Raw genomic sequence first — 12,264 nt, 5'->3', positions numbered from 1 at the left:
GCGCCCGGCGGGAGGGGCGCGGGGCGGCGGCCGCCGGGAGGAGCAGGGCGGTGGCCGCGCTCGCCCGCCCTTACCTCAAGTGCAGGTAGTGCACCAGCTTCGCCACTACAGTCACCATCTTCCCGAGTCACCTTCCCCGCCGCTGACCTCCGGGGCGGCAGCGACACCCCGACCAGCAGGGCGATGCGCCCGGGGCCTCCTCCCTCAGCGGCTCTTCCCGGCTGCTTCACCGTCCTCCGATCCCTCGGGGCGGCAGCGGCTTCGCCTCTCGGCCGCTCACCTGCCCTCCCCGGCCACCGCCGCCGCGCAGAGGCCCGCCCGGGCAGAGGGCGGGACCGTTGCCCTCCCGCGGGGCCGCCCGACCTCGGCCCCGCCTTGTGCCCGCCCCGGGGGGACAGCGCTCGGCTGCCGAGCCGGGCAGCGGGGCAGAGCCGCCGTATCACCGCGGGGCTCAGGGCGGCTCGGCCGCGTTCCAGCCGCATCTCCGCAAGGGGAAAAGCGCGGCGTCTCCCGCCCGGTAGCCGAGCCCCGCTCCACCTGGAGCCGTCGGGGCGACCCCCGCCCGCCCGTTTCTCTCCGCTCAGCCCCGGCCTGCGGTGGGGCCACGGTGGCACGCCGGGCAGCGGGACGGTGGGGCTGCGCGGGGCAGGAGGGCTGGGGCTAGGCCCTGTGGCTTCCCGGAGGGGCCAGGCTCTGGCGGCGGTGCCCGAGGGCGCCCACACGCCACACCGTGCCTCGGGACTACGCGGAGGCCCGGGAGGCTGGCGGGGTCTCCGCTTGCTTCTGAGGTGGATGCCCAGCTCCCCTGAGAGCCAGACACGGACGCCAGGCTCCCGGACGGCGTGTCGGGGAGGCGCTTGGGCGCGCAGGGCCGTGTTGGTGGGCTGTGGGCCGGCGGCCGGGGCAGCCTGCGCCGTTCGGGACAGCGAGGGCTGGGAGTGCCGGGGGGAAGCGCCCACGGGAGTAGGAACACGGGCCCATCCCTGTGTGTGGCACGGCTGAGAGCCGCGCGGTGCCCGTGTGCTCGTTCAAAGGCTGCTCAGTGAGGGAGAGCTCAAGGAGGAGCAAGAGAATGGCTGCAGGTATGCGCAACCTGCCTCGCCCTACGGAGCGGACGTCTTCACGCCGTTCGGCTCAGTAGAGGACAAGGGAAGAAGAGGACGTTTGATTATGGCATGCAGGCGCTTACGCAGGAGGATTTGTCACAGCAGAGAGCTCTTTAATCTACCACAGACGTAAGAAGAGCCGAAGGACGGAAGCAGAAGCTAGACAAATTCTGGCTGGGAACAATGAAACACCTTTTGTGTTACCATAAGGATACTGAAACACTGAAACGATAAATACAAAACACTACTGGATCTTGGATCTCTTGAAATTTTAGGTCTACAATGGATGACTTCCGCATATAAGCCACATATAAATAATCTCTATACCTGGTTGGAGTTCTGGAGACAAGTCTGTGGTCTTTGTTACTGTGGAAGATCAGCTTAGATGATCACAGAGCAGATGATCAGAACAATAACTCCAGGTTTCAAATATATGATTATTAGTTTCTGGTACACTCCAAACTGAGGATGTCCCTTCAGCCTTTTTATCCCCTCATGTATCCACCCTGGGCACTGAACCAGACAAGGCTCTTGAAAAAGCAGTATGTACTCTCTGTAATTCAGAGATGATCATAATGCACACACTAACTCGTATGAGGAAAGGTTGCAGACAAAAATATATCCCATATTTTCTGAATCAGAATGTTTGATTTGATGACTTACTCTAATGAACCATTTCATTGTGTTGATAACATCCTAATTCCTGAAACTTAGAAACAAAGGGAATTCACAGTACATAAAATGTTTCCAGTTCACCAGGAAGATTTTGGGGACTGTGGATAGCTTAGAAGTAAGTAGTGCCACAAAGATACAACTTAAACATTTTATATAAATTAGAAGTACCTGCAGGTTACTATTCAGTCACTGTACCCTCTTGAAGTGAGCTGGCTAACGTAAATTGTGTTTAGGTTTTTGTAGGAAGAACTGATTGGGAAACCCCATAGACAGGAAGAATGTCAACACAGTGGGTGGTTTGCCATAGTCTCCAATCCCCGCTGTCTGCGTGTGCATGACAGTATCAGACTTGTGAGAAAAGTGTGTTTAGTTTTTGTTGATGAATAAGAATACAGAGGTTCTGTAAAAGTACAGAGATGATGTAGATACTTAATAGTTTGGTTTTTTGGTTGGGTTGTTGTTTTTTTTTTTTGGTAGTGGATAAATACTACAATTTGAATGTTTTTGTCCCATTTTACATATGGGTTTGTATCCCACATCCTCAAACTTGTTTTCATTACCATCATTATTTTACGCTCCATAAATTATTTCTGTACTTCATGTATTTCTGTCAGAACTCCAAAGTAGGTGCCCTTCACTTGCTAACTTGTTCTTAACACTCTCTGCTGCTCTCTCCACTATTTACAGCTCAGCTCCATCAATGGAGCAGAGGCAGACTGTTTCATCTCTAGCGGTTTTAACACAGCTGGCTTCTTTTCTGTGTTTAATGATAGCCCTTTCCATAGTTCTTCCTAAAAGTCATTATTTCTTACTAGCATTCTTTAACTAATCTTTACTTGCTAATGCTATGCTTGTATTTATTCATATAACAAATTTGTTTGCAAAAAGATTTAAAAACTGATGTAGTTGTGATCTAACACCACTTACTTATAATTCAAATGCTTGTTCCCCAAACCATAGGAATCATCTTACTAGACTAAAAATTGATCTGACATATTCAGAGGTTTTTTCTTTTTTCCCTTGTAAGAATTTAAACTTTCCATGAAACAAAAACATTTCTGAAAAGTCTGTTTTACAGTTTCTAAAAGAACCTATCAAAATGTTTGAATTAAAACATACACTTCAGTTCTGTTTCAGTATTGCTTTGCTTTATTCTGTTATTTGACTAAATTTTTTTACATCATCTTCTGCTGTATTTCAGTAGTCAACAGGGTAATATGTGTATTTTGGTTATATTCTGTCAACGAATGTCTACAAAAAGTATTTTTCCTTGAAACTTTTAGAGTTTGTGTAATCAGCATTTTCCAGCAGAAAGATACACATCAAAGAGTTTTAAACCATTCCAAGGACTGAAAATTTAGCCCACTATTTTCACCATGCTAAGGATGAAAGCAAAGCTCTTCAGGCTAAAGTATTTGATTGCACATAGTAGACAAGTGAAGCACAAACTGTTGGAAGGGGGAAATTAATACCTAATCCTATTAGTTAATAAATGGCTTATTCCTAGCTGTATAATTGTATGTTCTTTTTACAGTATCTAGTTGATTTAATACAATTCTGTTTTTTCACATCGTTACATTTTCGGCTTGCAGTCCTCATTGGGATCTATACAAATTGGCAAACCTCAGCATGTCAGAAAAGCGTGTTGGGGTAGTTAGGTTGAAATAGAAGAAGACCAGTGTAATAGGTGTAATTATGGGTAAAGAATTTGAGAAAGAGCTACTGCCTTTTGAAGTCAGAGCTTTGCCTGCAGAGGAAATCCTTGGGAAAGGATTCAAATAAGGTCTGTGGAGTGAAGAGGTACAGTTCGTATAAATATAGTCTCCATCAAAATGCACTTTTTGAGTATTGTCAGAAGAGTTCACTGGCTCTAAAATAGATCAGGTGATTACGATGAAGTGTCAGGAGAATATAGGAGCTCTCAGATGTCTTGAGCATATCATGTTCTAACACATAAAAGCAACCAGTTCCACCTAGAGAATGAAGCGTTCATAATTTAACACAATCTGCAGGCAGAACTCTGGAAAAGAGGCAAAAGAAGATTCTGGGGATAAAGCTGAGTTGAAGATTCTGGGGATAAAGCTGAGTTGCTTTTGGTTGCTTGAGACAGTGTGCATTTGTGAGGCTGGTGCACTATAGCAGCAATTGTCATTATGAGCCCTCAAATTTAGGTGAGACTTAGTTTTGATAATTTTGAAATGTGCAGATTTGTTTCTTTTTTATGGAGAAAGCAGGTTTGAGAACAGAAACACACCATGGAACTACTGACATAAGCAAGGTTCTCACTGCAGCCTCAGAAAGAGCATTTATGATTGCAATAAAATCATAAATGCATAGCATTTGTACTGCTGCTGTAACCTAGTAATCTAATAGATATATAATGTAATAAAAGCAGCAAAAGTTTAATCTCATCAGTTGGTCTGTATCATGGACAGTACTTGCACATACTTAATCATAAGCAATACTTACATGTGCTTTATAATTTGCTTTCTTTAAGTAAGCAATAATATATTTCAAAGTTAAAAAATAATGAAATTAAGTAAAACAGGTGCCGCCTGTAAAATCCCACAAACTTTCCATGTATATTAATTAGTTAAGAATATATGGAACAGTTTTTCCTATACTATTTCTGTGCAAATTACGGTGGTTTGAAATTTGTTCATCTGCTATTAGTTGGTTGTCAGGTGTCATTTTTGCCTTATTTGCCTTCAAAGACAACCTGAAATCAGTATTAAAAGGATACTCAAGCACTTAGCCATACTGTTAATTTTCATGGAAAAAGGCACTTTGCGGGGAAAAAAAAGAAAAAGAAAAAAAGGCTCAGCTTCAAGGTAACAGCAAGACATCAATTTTCTGCGTTTGAAATTAACATAATGTTTTACATAATGATCCTCTCCGCTGATCATTAAAATAACATAGTTACCTCGGCAACTGGAGGAGTCTGCAAATGTTATCTAGTGATACATAACACATTCTAAAAATACATACAACAAATAAGGTATGAAACATTATCATTTGGGGAAAAAAAGAAATCGGTAAAAACACCTTCTGGTCTAAGCAGATTTTTGTGAGAAAATTTCAGTTTAATGCGACTTTGTTTTTCATCAAAACCAATTTTATTTGCTCAAAGCCTGAAGAGATGATGTTTCATTTCCTGACAATGGAAAACAGTAGCTGCTTTTCAATCACAACTTACATTTTTCTTCAAATGTCTCAATGACAAATGTTCAGAAAATAAAATTTGTTTCTAAAGCAAGGGTTGCATGCTTAAAAAGCTGCTGGAAAACATGTCTCACCAAATAACTGACTGATCAGTTTGATCTGGAGAGTTTACTGCTTTGGATCTGAACGTATCCAGTGCCTCTGCAGCCCTCTTGTTCTCTTGTTGGTACGCTGGTGAGTCTAACCTGAACAGCGGAGATCTCACAGGACTGAAACGAACAGTATTGAAGCAGCTACATTCTTGAAACACCCTCTTCCCTCCACCTTCGACACTCACTGCCTGCCCTTCTCTCTCCTGGACGTGTACTAAGGAATACTGCCTGCTTTCATAGGATTCACTGTAATTTTCCAGTGAAGTAGTGTAGAAACAATTCCTTAGAATTCAGATTAATTTTCAATACTAAATCCAAATTAATGTAAACATGAAATGCTGTTGTAATACATACTCATGTAATTTGGCTAATACCTACAATTTTTTTTTCAGTTAATACCATATGAAATATCAAACACATTGATCTTTTTTGTCATTTTTTAATGGTACATGTTTGTGTGGACCTTCATCAAGGTTTATGAAGTTAATCAAAGTAGGTTTTCAGTGTATTTTGACAGCCACTGTTGTAGATGTAACTTCAGTGCAAAGGTTCTGAAGACTGCTAAGGAATTGATAATTCTTAATGTACTTGAGCATTTTGTCATTACCTGTGTTTTATTCAAACACTTCTCCTTTTGATGGTGAAAATCTGGTGACAAGTTTGCTCTGAGAGAGAGAGGGTCTGTGTACAAACAAGTGGTCCTTTGATAAAGTATTGTTCCAATAGAGTTAACAGGATCTTTGCTGTTGGAAGCAGATTGGACCCTTTGTTTACAACTCACTTTGCAAATCCAGAACAAATAATCTTTTATGAGGACTTATTTTCATTGGAAAATATGGAACAGTAATGGCCAGGCTGTGATTATCTTTGATTTAGGACAATGACAGCAAGGTACTGAAAGCATATTTCTTACGGGCTCTAGTTTGAGCCATCATCCTTATATTTGATGGCAGCTGTTTTCTAGGGGTAGGCAACCTTAAAAGATTGGGGCCAAGGCCTTCCCTCAAATTTGGGTTGTCCATGGTTAGTGTCCTATTGTTGCTTTCCAAATCCCCAGTCCAAGCCAATGCCATGCTACAACTACATGTCAGGATGACATCCAAGCACATCTTTCTCTTCTTTCATCCCTGTTGGCAGAGGAAACCTGAGTCTATGAACTGGGAGAGACTGCAAGGTATTTGGTCTCCTGTGCTGGAGAATGGATGGAGTAGGATGTAAGTAAGTCCATCACAGACTGTGCCTGCCCTACAACATAAGCATAATTATCCTAGTGCATCTCAAGAGGGACTCTGAAGGGGATGGGTATCATTCTCCCTGAGCAGAGGAGAGGTTGAGACGCTAGTCTGCATCTTAAAATCATAGCCTTACACTAAGAGGTTTAAAGCCAATAATAAAGGTATTAATTACACCATCAAATTTTATAACCATTCTTAAGACCTTTATCCTCTCTGACATCTGATGAGAGAGTGCATGCTGTCTGGGGCTGTGATTAGCTCACAAAAAGGAGAGATTAGAGCATTAGCCACTAAGGAGCAGATGGATCATTACACAGAATCTTAAGCGAAGAAATAAATATTTTAAGTAAGTCACATTTGGAAGATACAGAATATTTAAATAAAGATTTAAATACCTGTGGAGATTAACAGTGATATAGCTTTACGGTATGACAACATACACACCAGATGATGGAATGATGAATGTGTAAGGCTTGCGCATCTTTTCTCAGTTTAAGAAAGCTTACTCGGTCATGATGGGTATTTCTAGTCAAGAGACTGTTGGCCACAGGAATCTTGTGCATGAATATCTGCCGTAGGAGACTGCAGTCAGGTGACCCATCTACCCATTGCTGGTGATCTAGTATTCATACTAGATTTGTATGTATAATCTGTAATTATTGGTACTTTTAGGAATACAGAAATAATGAGTACTGTAGGGGTTTTGTTTGCTTGCCTTCTGAAATTGAAGTACAAAAAAGATGGAAATGTTGATCAAGTAATTTACAGACGTGTCAAAAACGACAGGCTTAGTTGAGTAACCAGCGCTTGACTTCACTAGGAAATTAGAAGTATTTAAACCCATATTTTTACAAAAAATGCCAACTAAAAATCATTACATTGTCTGTGCTCCATAGTTTGATATTTGGCTGGTTTTACACATTTGAGAGAGTTTTCTGGTCCCAGAACAACTGTTTTAATTGGCTTACTCTTTGACATTACACTGAAGGCAGTGCTATTAGCCTAGAATATGCTTAGAGTCTCCAAAAAAACACATTTCACTTGCATTTTGTTACAAGTAAGACACTTCATTTGGAACAAGAATGAATGCAGAGTGTTTTAGAGAGAGGGCTGAATTCAGAACTGTAATCTGTCTCCGTAGGTGGTTGGATATGATGAAAAGGAGTTTCTTGCCTCTGAAAAAAGTCTTAAAATTACTCTAAGTATAGTATTATTAAGGTTTGCCATTTGTGTACTGTTCCATTGATTTTTGTATCTAATATTTGCAACTTCTAGCTGCCTTCTCTGCAAACTGCCTGGAAGTGGATAAAGCTTTCATCTGCTTGTAATGTGTTCTAGAGTGTCTACACCCCCACTGATACCTGTGCAAACTCATGACTACTAGACTGTATCACAAGGGGTTAAATATCTTAACACGAAGCCCACACTAACTTAATTAAATAATGTTCCTGTGTCTGGCTGAGTCAGAGAGCAGAGAATTCTGTAACTCCTGGGGCAGAAGCTGCAGGCATAACATCTCAGATTATGGTTGGAACGATGGATGTGGAGACACCTTTCCAAGAGTCATGTATACATTAGCAGAAAACCAGATTGTGGTATACAAGTGGCGTAGAAGTCTCATATTGTGAGACTCCAGAGCTGCAAGTTCAGTCTGCAGATTTTTATTTCTTTCACTGATCTTGTCCACTTCTTGATTTCATTGTGCCTTTTTTTTTTTCCAAACACGTCCCTGATGCTGTTTTCTCTGTTTCCCTTCTGATTTCTGTAGCCGTCTTTTCTTTTAGTCTTCAGCAGATCTGTTGTGAAACATACACAGTGCCCTTCTTTTTCTTCAGCAGCTCCTCTCCCACCTTTGTCTTGACTGTTATCAATTAGTCACATGCAAATTGCTCAAGTGGGTCACTTTATTATTGTTCCAGAAACAGCCAGGTTTGTCATATTCAAAAGTACTGTTTTGGTGTATCGGATAAAAATCACGCACTATTAGATATTATCTCTGAAGGCTTCTAACCAGGTAATGCCTACACAGATACAGCTTATACTGCTTACGTGATGAATATTTATCTGTATATCATGAGCTTTTTCTACACTAAATGTTTTGTGTAATATTTATTATTGGTGCTCAACATAAAAGTGATGGAAAAGATGAAATAAATAATGCTGAAATTGTCTCACAATTCCATATCTGAAAGTAATGCACAGAGACAATGACTCTTTAATAGTTGGAGCGAGGCTTTTAGTCCTTGATAGAGTTCTTGCTCTACCAAGGATTGTTTTCTAGCACTGTCCTGGTTGTACATGCTTTGGAGGAATCCTGGGACTAAAGCACTTTTCATATTAGTCTGAACGTATTTTAAGTGAAGATGAAGGTGATTTAAGTTTTACATAGAAAACAAAAGTTAAAAATGTCAAGACTGGGCAACAGACCTACAACAAGCTCCAGCTGGGCTGACATGCATTGAGGAAAATCCCATCAGGTTAAAAATAGAAACTTATTCCATCTGTGGATTAAGTTTATATCTAATCCACTCATGTTCTGCCACATGGCACACTACCTACACACATAAACGGTGTAAGAACGAGTCCTTCCTTTCCATCCATTTTGATAGTTCTGAACTGAAACAAACCTAGAAGAAATGTGCAAACATTTTTCAAACACATAATACCAGCCAGTTATCTGCACACTAATGTTTCTGGAGATACAAATCCATCAAACTAAAAAGAGTCCATGGTTCATACCACTGATCAGCGCAGGTCAGTTAATTCACTCTCCAGAATTCTCTCTGCTGACTTCAGTATGTAAAGCCTACCTCCACTTAATGCTATATATTTACATATCTGGTTTGTTTCTAAAATGACTTACATATCTATCATTCATGAGATACAAACTCATTCTTTCGGGAGTCTTCTGAAACATGCTTCTTACTGAATATGTACTTTCAGTATTGAACCTTCATTGAAAATTGTAAAGCTTGCAATAAACTTTAAGATGTTTGATTAGATCAGCAGGGGACAGTTTCTTCAGAAGCATTATCTGTTGAGTAAGATTAAGGCAAATGCACATTTAGCACTCCTGTGCAAACAGAAACCCAGTCTTGCTCTCCTGAACAAACTGCAGTCGAAATCCAATCACTGGTATTGTATTTAAGATGAAGTTGCCTTCTAGCAATTTTCCTGTTACAACTTAATTATGGTTAAAGAGATAAAGAATTACTTGAAGCCACTACTGTGGTTTGTTTGTTGTTTTTAATTCCACTACCCATAAATACACTTTGGCATTGGCTGCTTGCAGCTGGGTGAGAGAAAAAGGAGCATGTAAAAAAGTGGCTGTCAGTAGCATTTGCCTTTCCTCATTTTCCTCATTCCATCACAGCCAGGCCATAAATAGATCTTTAGCAAGAGAATAGCCTGAAGCTACTGTAGAAAACATTTGTCTGTAGCATTCTGAAACCAAGGGCTTCAACCAAACATTGCAGATTGTACATCTGGTGTGCCTGCTCTTGTCTTGGCCAGTTCTAGGTGAACGCTTTAAGATGGGAAGAGATGTGGAGCTCTGTGCTGTTCACAGATTCTTCTTTGACAGGGGTTTGCAAGTAAAGACTACTTTAAACCTCCAGCGGTTTATGCTAGATAAGGGGACTTTAAAGTTTTGCAGTGCTTGCAAGAGGTCAGACTCCAGCCTAAACTAGAGCCAACATTGCATAAAATACAATAGATAACAAGCACCCTGAAAACATTCAATTCAAATCTGTTTTTCCCTTTTCCTTGTAGGATTTTGCAAGAGCGTTGTCTCATTGCTCCTATCCTCCTTATGGTTTATTGTATTTTAAAAAAGAGACAACATATCTAATTATTTGTTTAATGGAAAACGCACATACAAAAGCTAAAAGTGATTACATAAAACAGCTAAGAGTGATGACATTGACGTTGCAAACAAATGTAAGATACAAGAGCTCTGGTAAGCTAAATATTAGCCTTACAATTAGACAGTTGCTAACTTCATTTTAATTATGTTGTTAATGAGACCATAGAATTCATGTAAATATAAAGACAAGTTCTAATTTTCCTTTTCAAAAATCATCTAGAATTGGGTAAATGAAGTTGTCTTTGAACAAGCAGTATGCCAAAATCTGTCCTCCACAAATCATTGAAATTACTCCAGATCCTGAAAGAAAATATATGACTGTTTTACATTAATTTTTATAGCGGAATACAAATGTTATGATAAGACCTTAAAAAGGCATTCTCTTTATTTTCAGTTTTTTAAAAATGGCCTGTCTAGTTAAACATTCTGCCCAAGGCTTTAAGCACCTACAAAGATATCAGCCCCAGCAGCTGCTAATGCAAACCCAGTTTCAGGACATGGAATTTATTTGCCTGTCCCCATCATTTAGGAATTTACTGCAGCTGTCAATCCTTGTTATCCATCATATAAGAAAGACCAGAAGCTAGCCCTTTTCCCCTAACTGTTTTTCAAGATAATATATTCTAGTACAAAGCTATGCTTTTAATTTTGCAGAAAATTAGATGTTCAGAAATATAGGTTTGCTATTCACAGTAAGAAAATGTGATGACTGGGATTTATCTCAGCTGTTGTAAGTACCTATGCATAGTATTTATAAAAATTGCCTCTGAAGGTGCTTGTTTCTTTCCGTTGATTATAAGGGGTACCAAAGAAGACTTGTTTGAACAATTACCTTTCCAACACCTGAATTAAGTGAGATAGTTTGATTAGTCAGGACTTTATCATGATTTATTTCAAGAATGTGAGTGTATCTGCTGTTCATTAACTAGATTAACATAAGCTGAGTACATTTTGGTCTTAAAACAGAATATTTTTTTAGGCAAGGCAAACATTAGCCCATCGTTACTTGCCTGTGTCATTAAAAGAGGTGTAAATGAAAACTATATATCTATTCTTTAAATTAAATATATGCTATATCATATATTCTCAAATTAGTGAGACAACAGACATTTAATAGAAACAATTCATAATGTAAATACTAGTTTTCTAGACAGAGTCTACCAATTTAAACTTTGAAGGATGTAATTATACCTAATGCCAGCCACCAGTGTAACATCAGGGGGAATTCAGACATAACTGCAAGGAGAAGAAAAGGAGAAATGTAAATTGTCAAACAATAAGGATGGGAACATGCAAGTATTACATTAAGTTTTCAAAGGTCTGCTTAGTTATGTTTCATAAATTATGTACTTCACATTTATTGAAATTGCAAATGCATATTGAAGTCCTGATGTCCCGATCATTCAGATAGTCGGGCATACCATTAAGCTTAGCCTGGTAAGTGATCCCACTGGAAGTCAAGTCTTAAATCTAGTAAGTGTGTGCTAAACAGACCTCTTCGACTCTGTGGAAGAAACGCCTTTTTTATTACTTACCTGTACACAATTTAGCACAATAGAGATATCGATCCTCTGGTAGAGTGCCTACATATTGCTGCAATCCAAATAAATTAAGCCACCTGACATTTTCAGTTTAATGGGTGATGCAGTGCGTGACAGACAGGCTGGGGCTGCACACCACAAGTTAGCACTATTGCGCAGTATGCTCTCTCCTGTGTTAGGCACTGCTCTTGCCTCACGCAAGCTGACCCACATTCCCACTGTACGATCAACTGCATGACCCAGTATTGGGCGCCCCCCCCTCCCCCAAAAAAAAAGCTGACAGGACTGTAGAGCTAGTAAATTATGCTGGGGGCATATTGCATATGCTGGCAGCTCAGTTGGCCATCAGAGATTTGGTTGGCCATCTGAAAGAAACAATAACAAATCTGGGGTCATTTGGACATCAAGATGCATTATCTAATATAATGATGGAAGATACCTTCCTTCATAAATTATATACAAAGTGGCTTTTGTTGTAGTTTTTGTAATTCCTTGATTTAAATACTAAAGTTATTCATAAAGAGTAAC

At 40.3% G+C, this 12,264-nt stretch overlaps 2 protein-coding genes across 3 annotated transcripts in view; both read right to left on the bottom strand.

The window, feature by feature from the left end:
* ARHGAP18 (Rho GTPase activating protein 18) overlaps positions 1–239 on the bottom strand; it is a 92,612-nt gene extending 92,373 nt beyond the window's left edge. The window contains exon 1 of the mRNA XM_030489844.1: positions 75–239. Within this exon, the coding sequence (XP_030345704.1) occupies positions 75–118 (44 nt within the window). The 5' untranslated portion in view covers positions 119–239. The remainder of the gene's footprint in view (positions 1–74) is intronic.
* A 9,824-nt stretch (positions 240–10,063) lies between these two features.
* Positions 10,064–12,264, bottom strand: part of TMEM244 (transmembrane protein 244) — a 39,904-nt gene continuing 37,703 nt past the window's right edge. For both annotated transcript variants that reach the window (XM_030490247.1, XM_030490248.1), the window contains 2 exons: positions 11,387–11,431; positions 10,064–10,495 (listed from right to left, as the gene is read on the bottom strand). In XM_030490247.1, the coding sequence (XP_030346107.1) occupies positions 10,401–10,495; positions 11,387–11,431 (140 nt within the window). In that variant the 3' untranslated portion in view covers positions 10,064–10,400. The remainder of the gene's footprint in view (positions 10,496–11,386; positions 11,432–12,264) is intronic.

Source organism: Strigops habroptila, chromosome 6, assembly GCF_004027225.2.
Source record: "Strigops habroptila isolate Jane chromosome 6, bStrHab1.2.pri, whole genome shotgun sequence".
Classification (NCBI taxonomy): domain Eukaryota; kingdom Metazoa; phylum Chordata; class Aves; order Psittaciformes; family Psittacidae; genus Strigops; species Strigops habroptila.
This window is presented reverse-complemented; position numbering and strand designations above follow the sequence as displayed.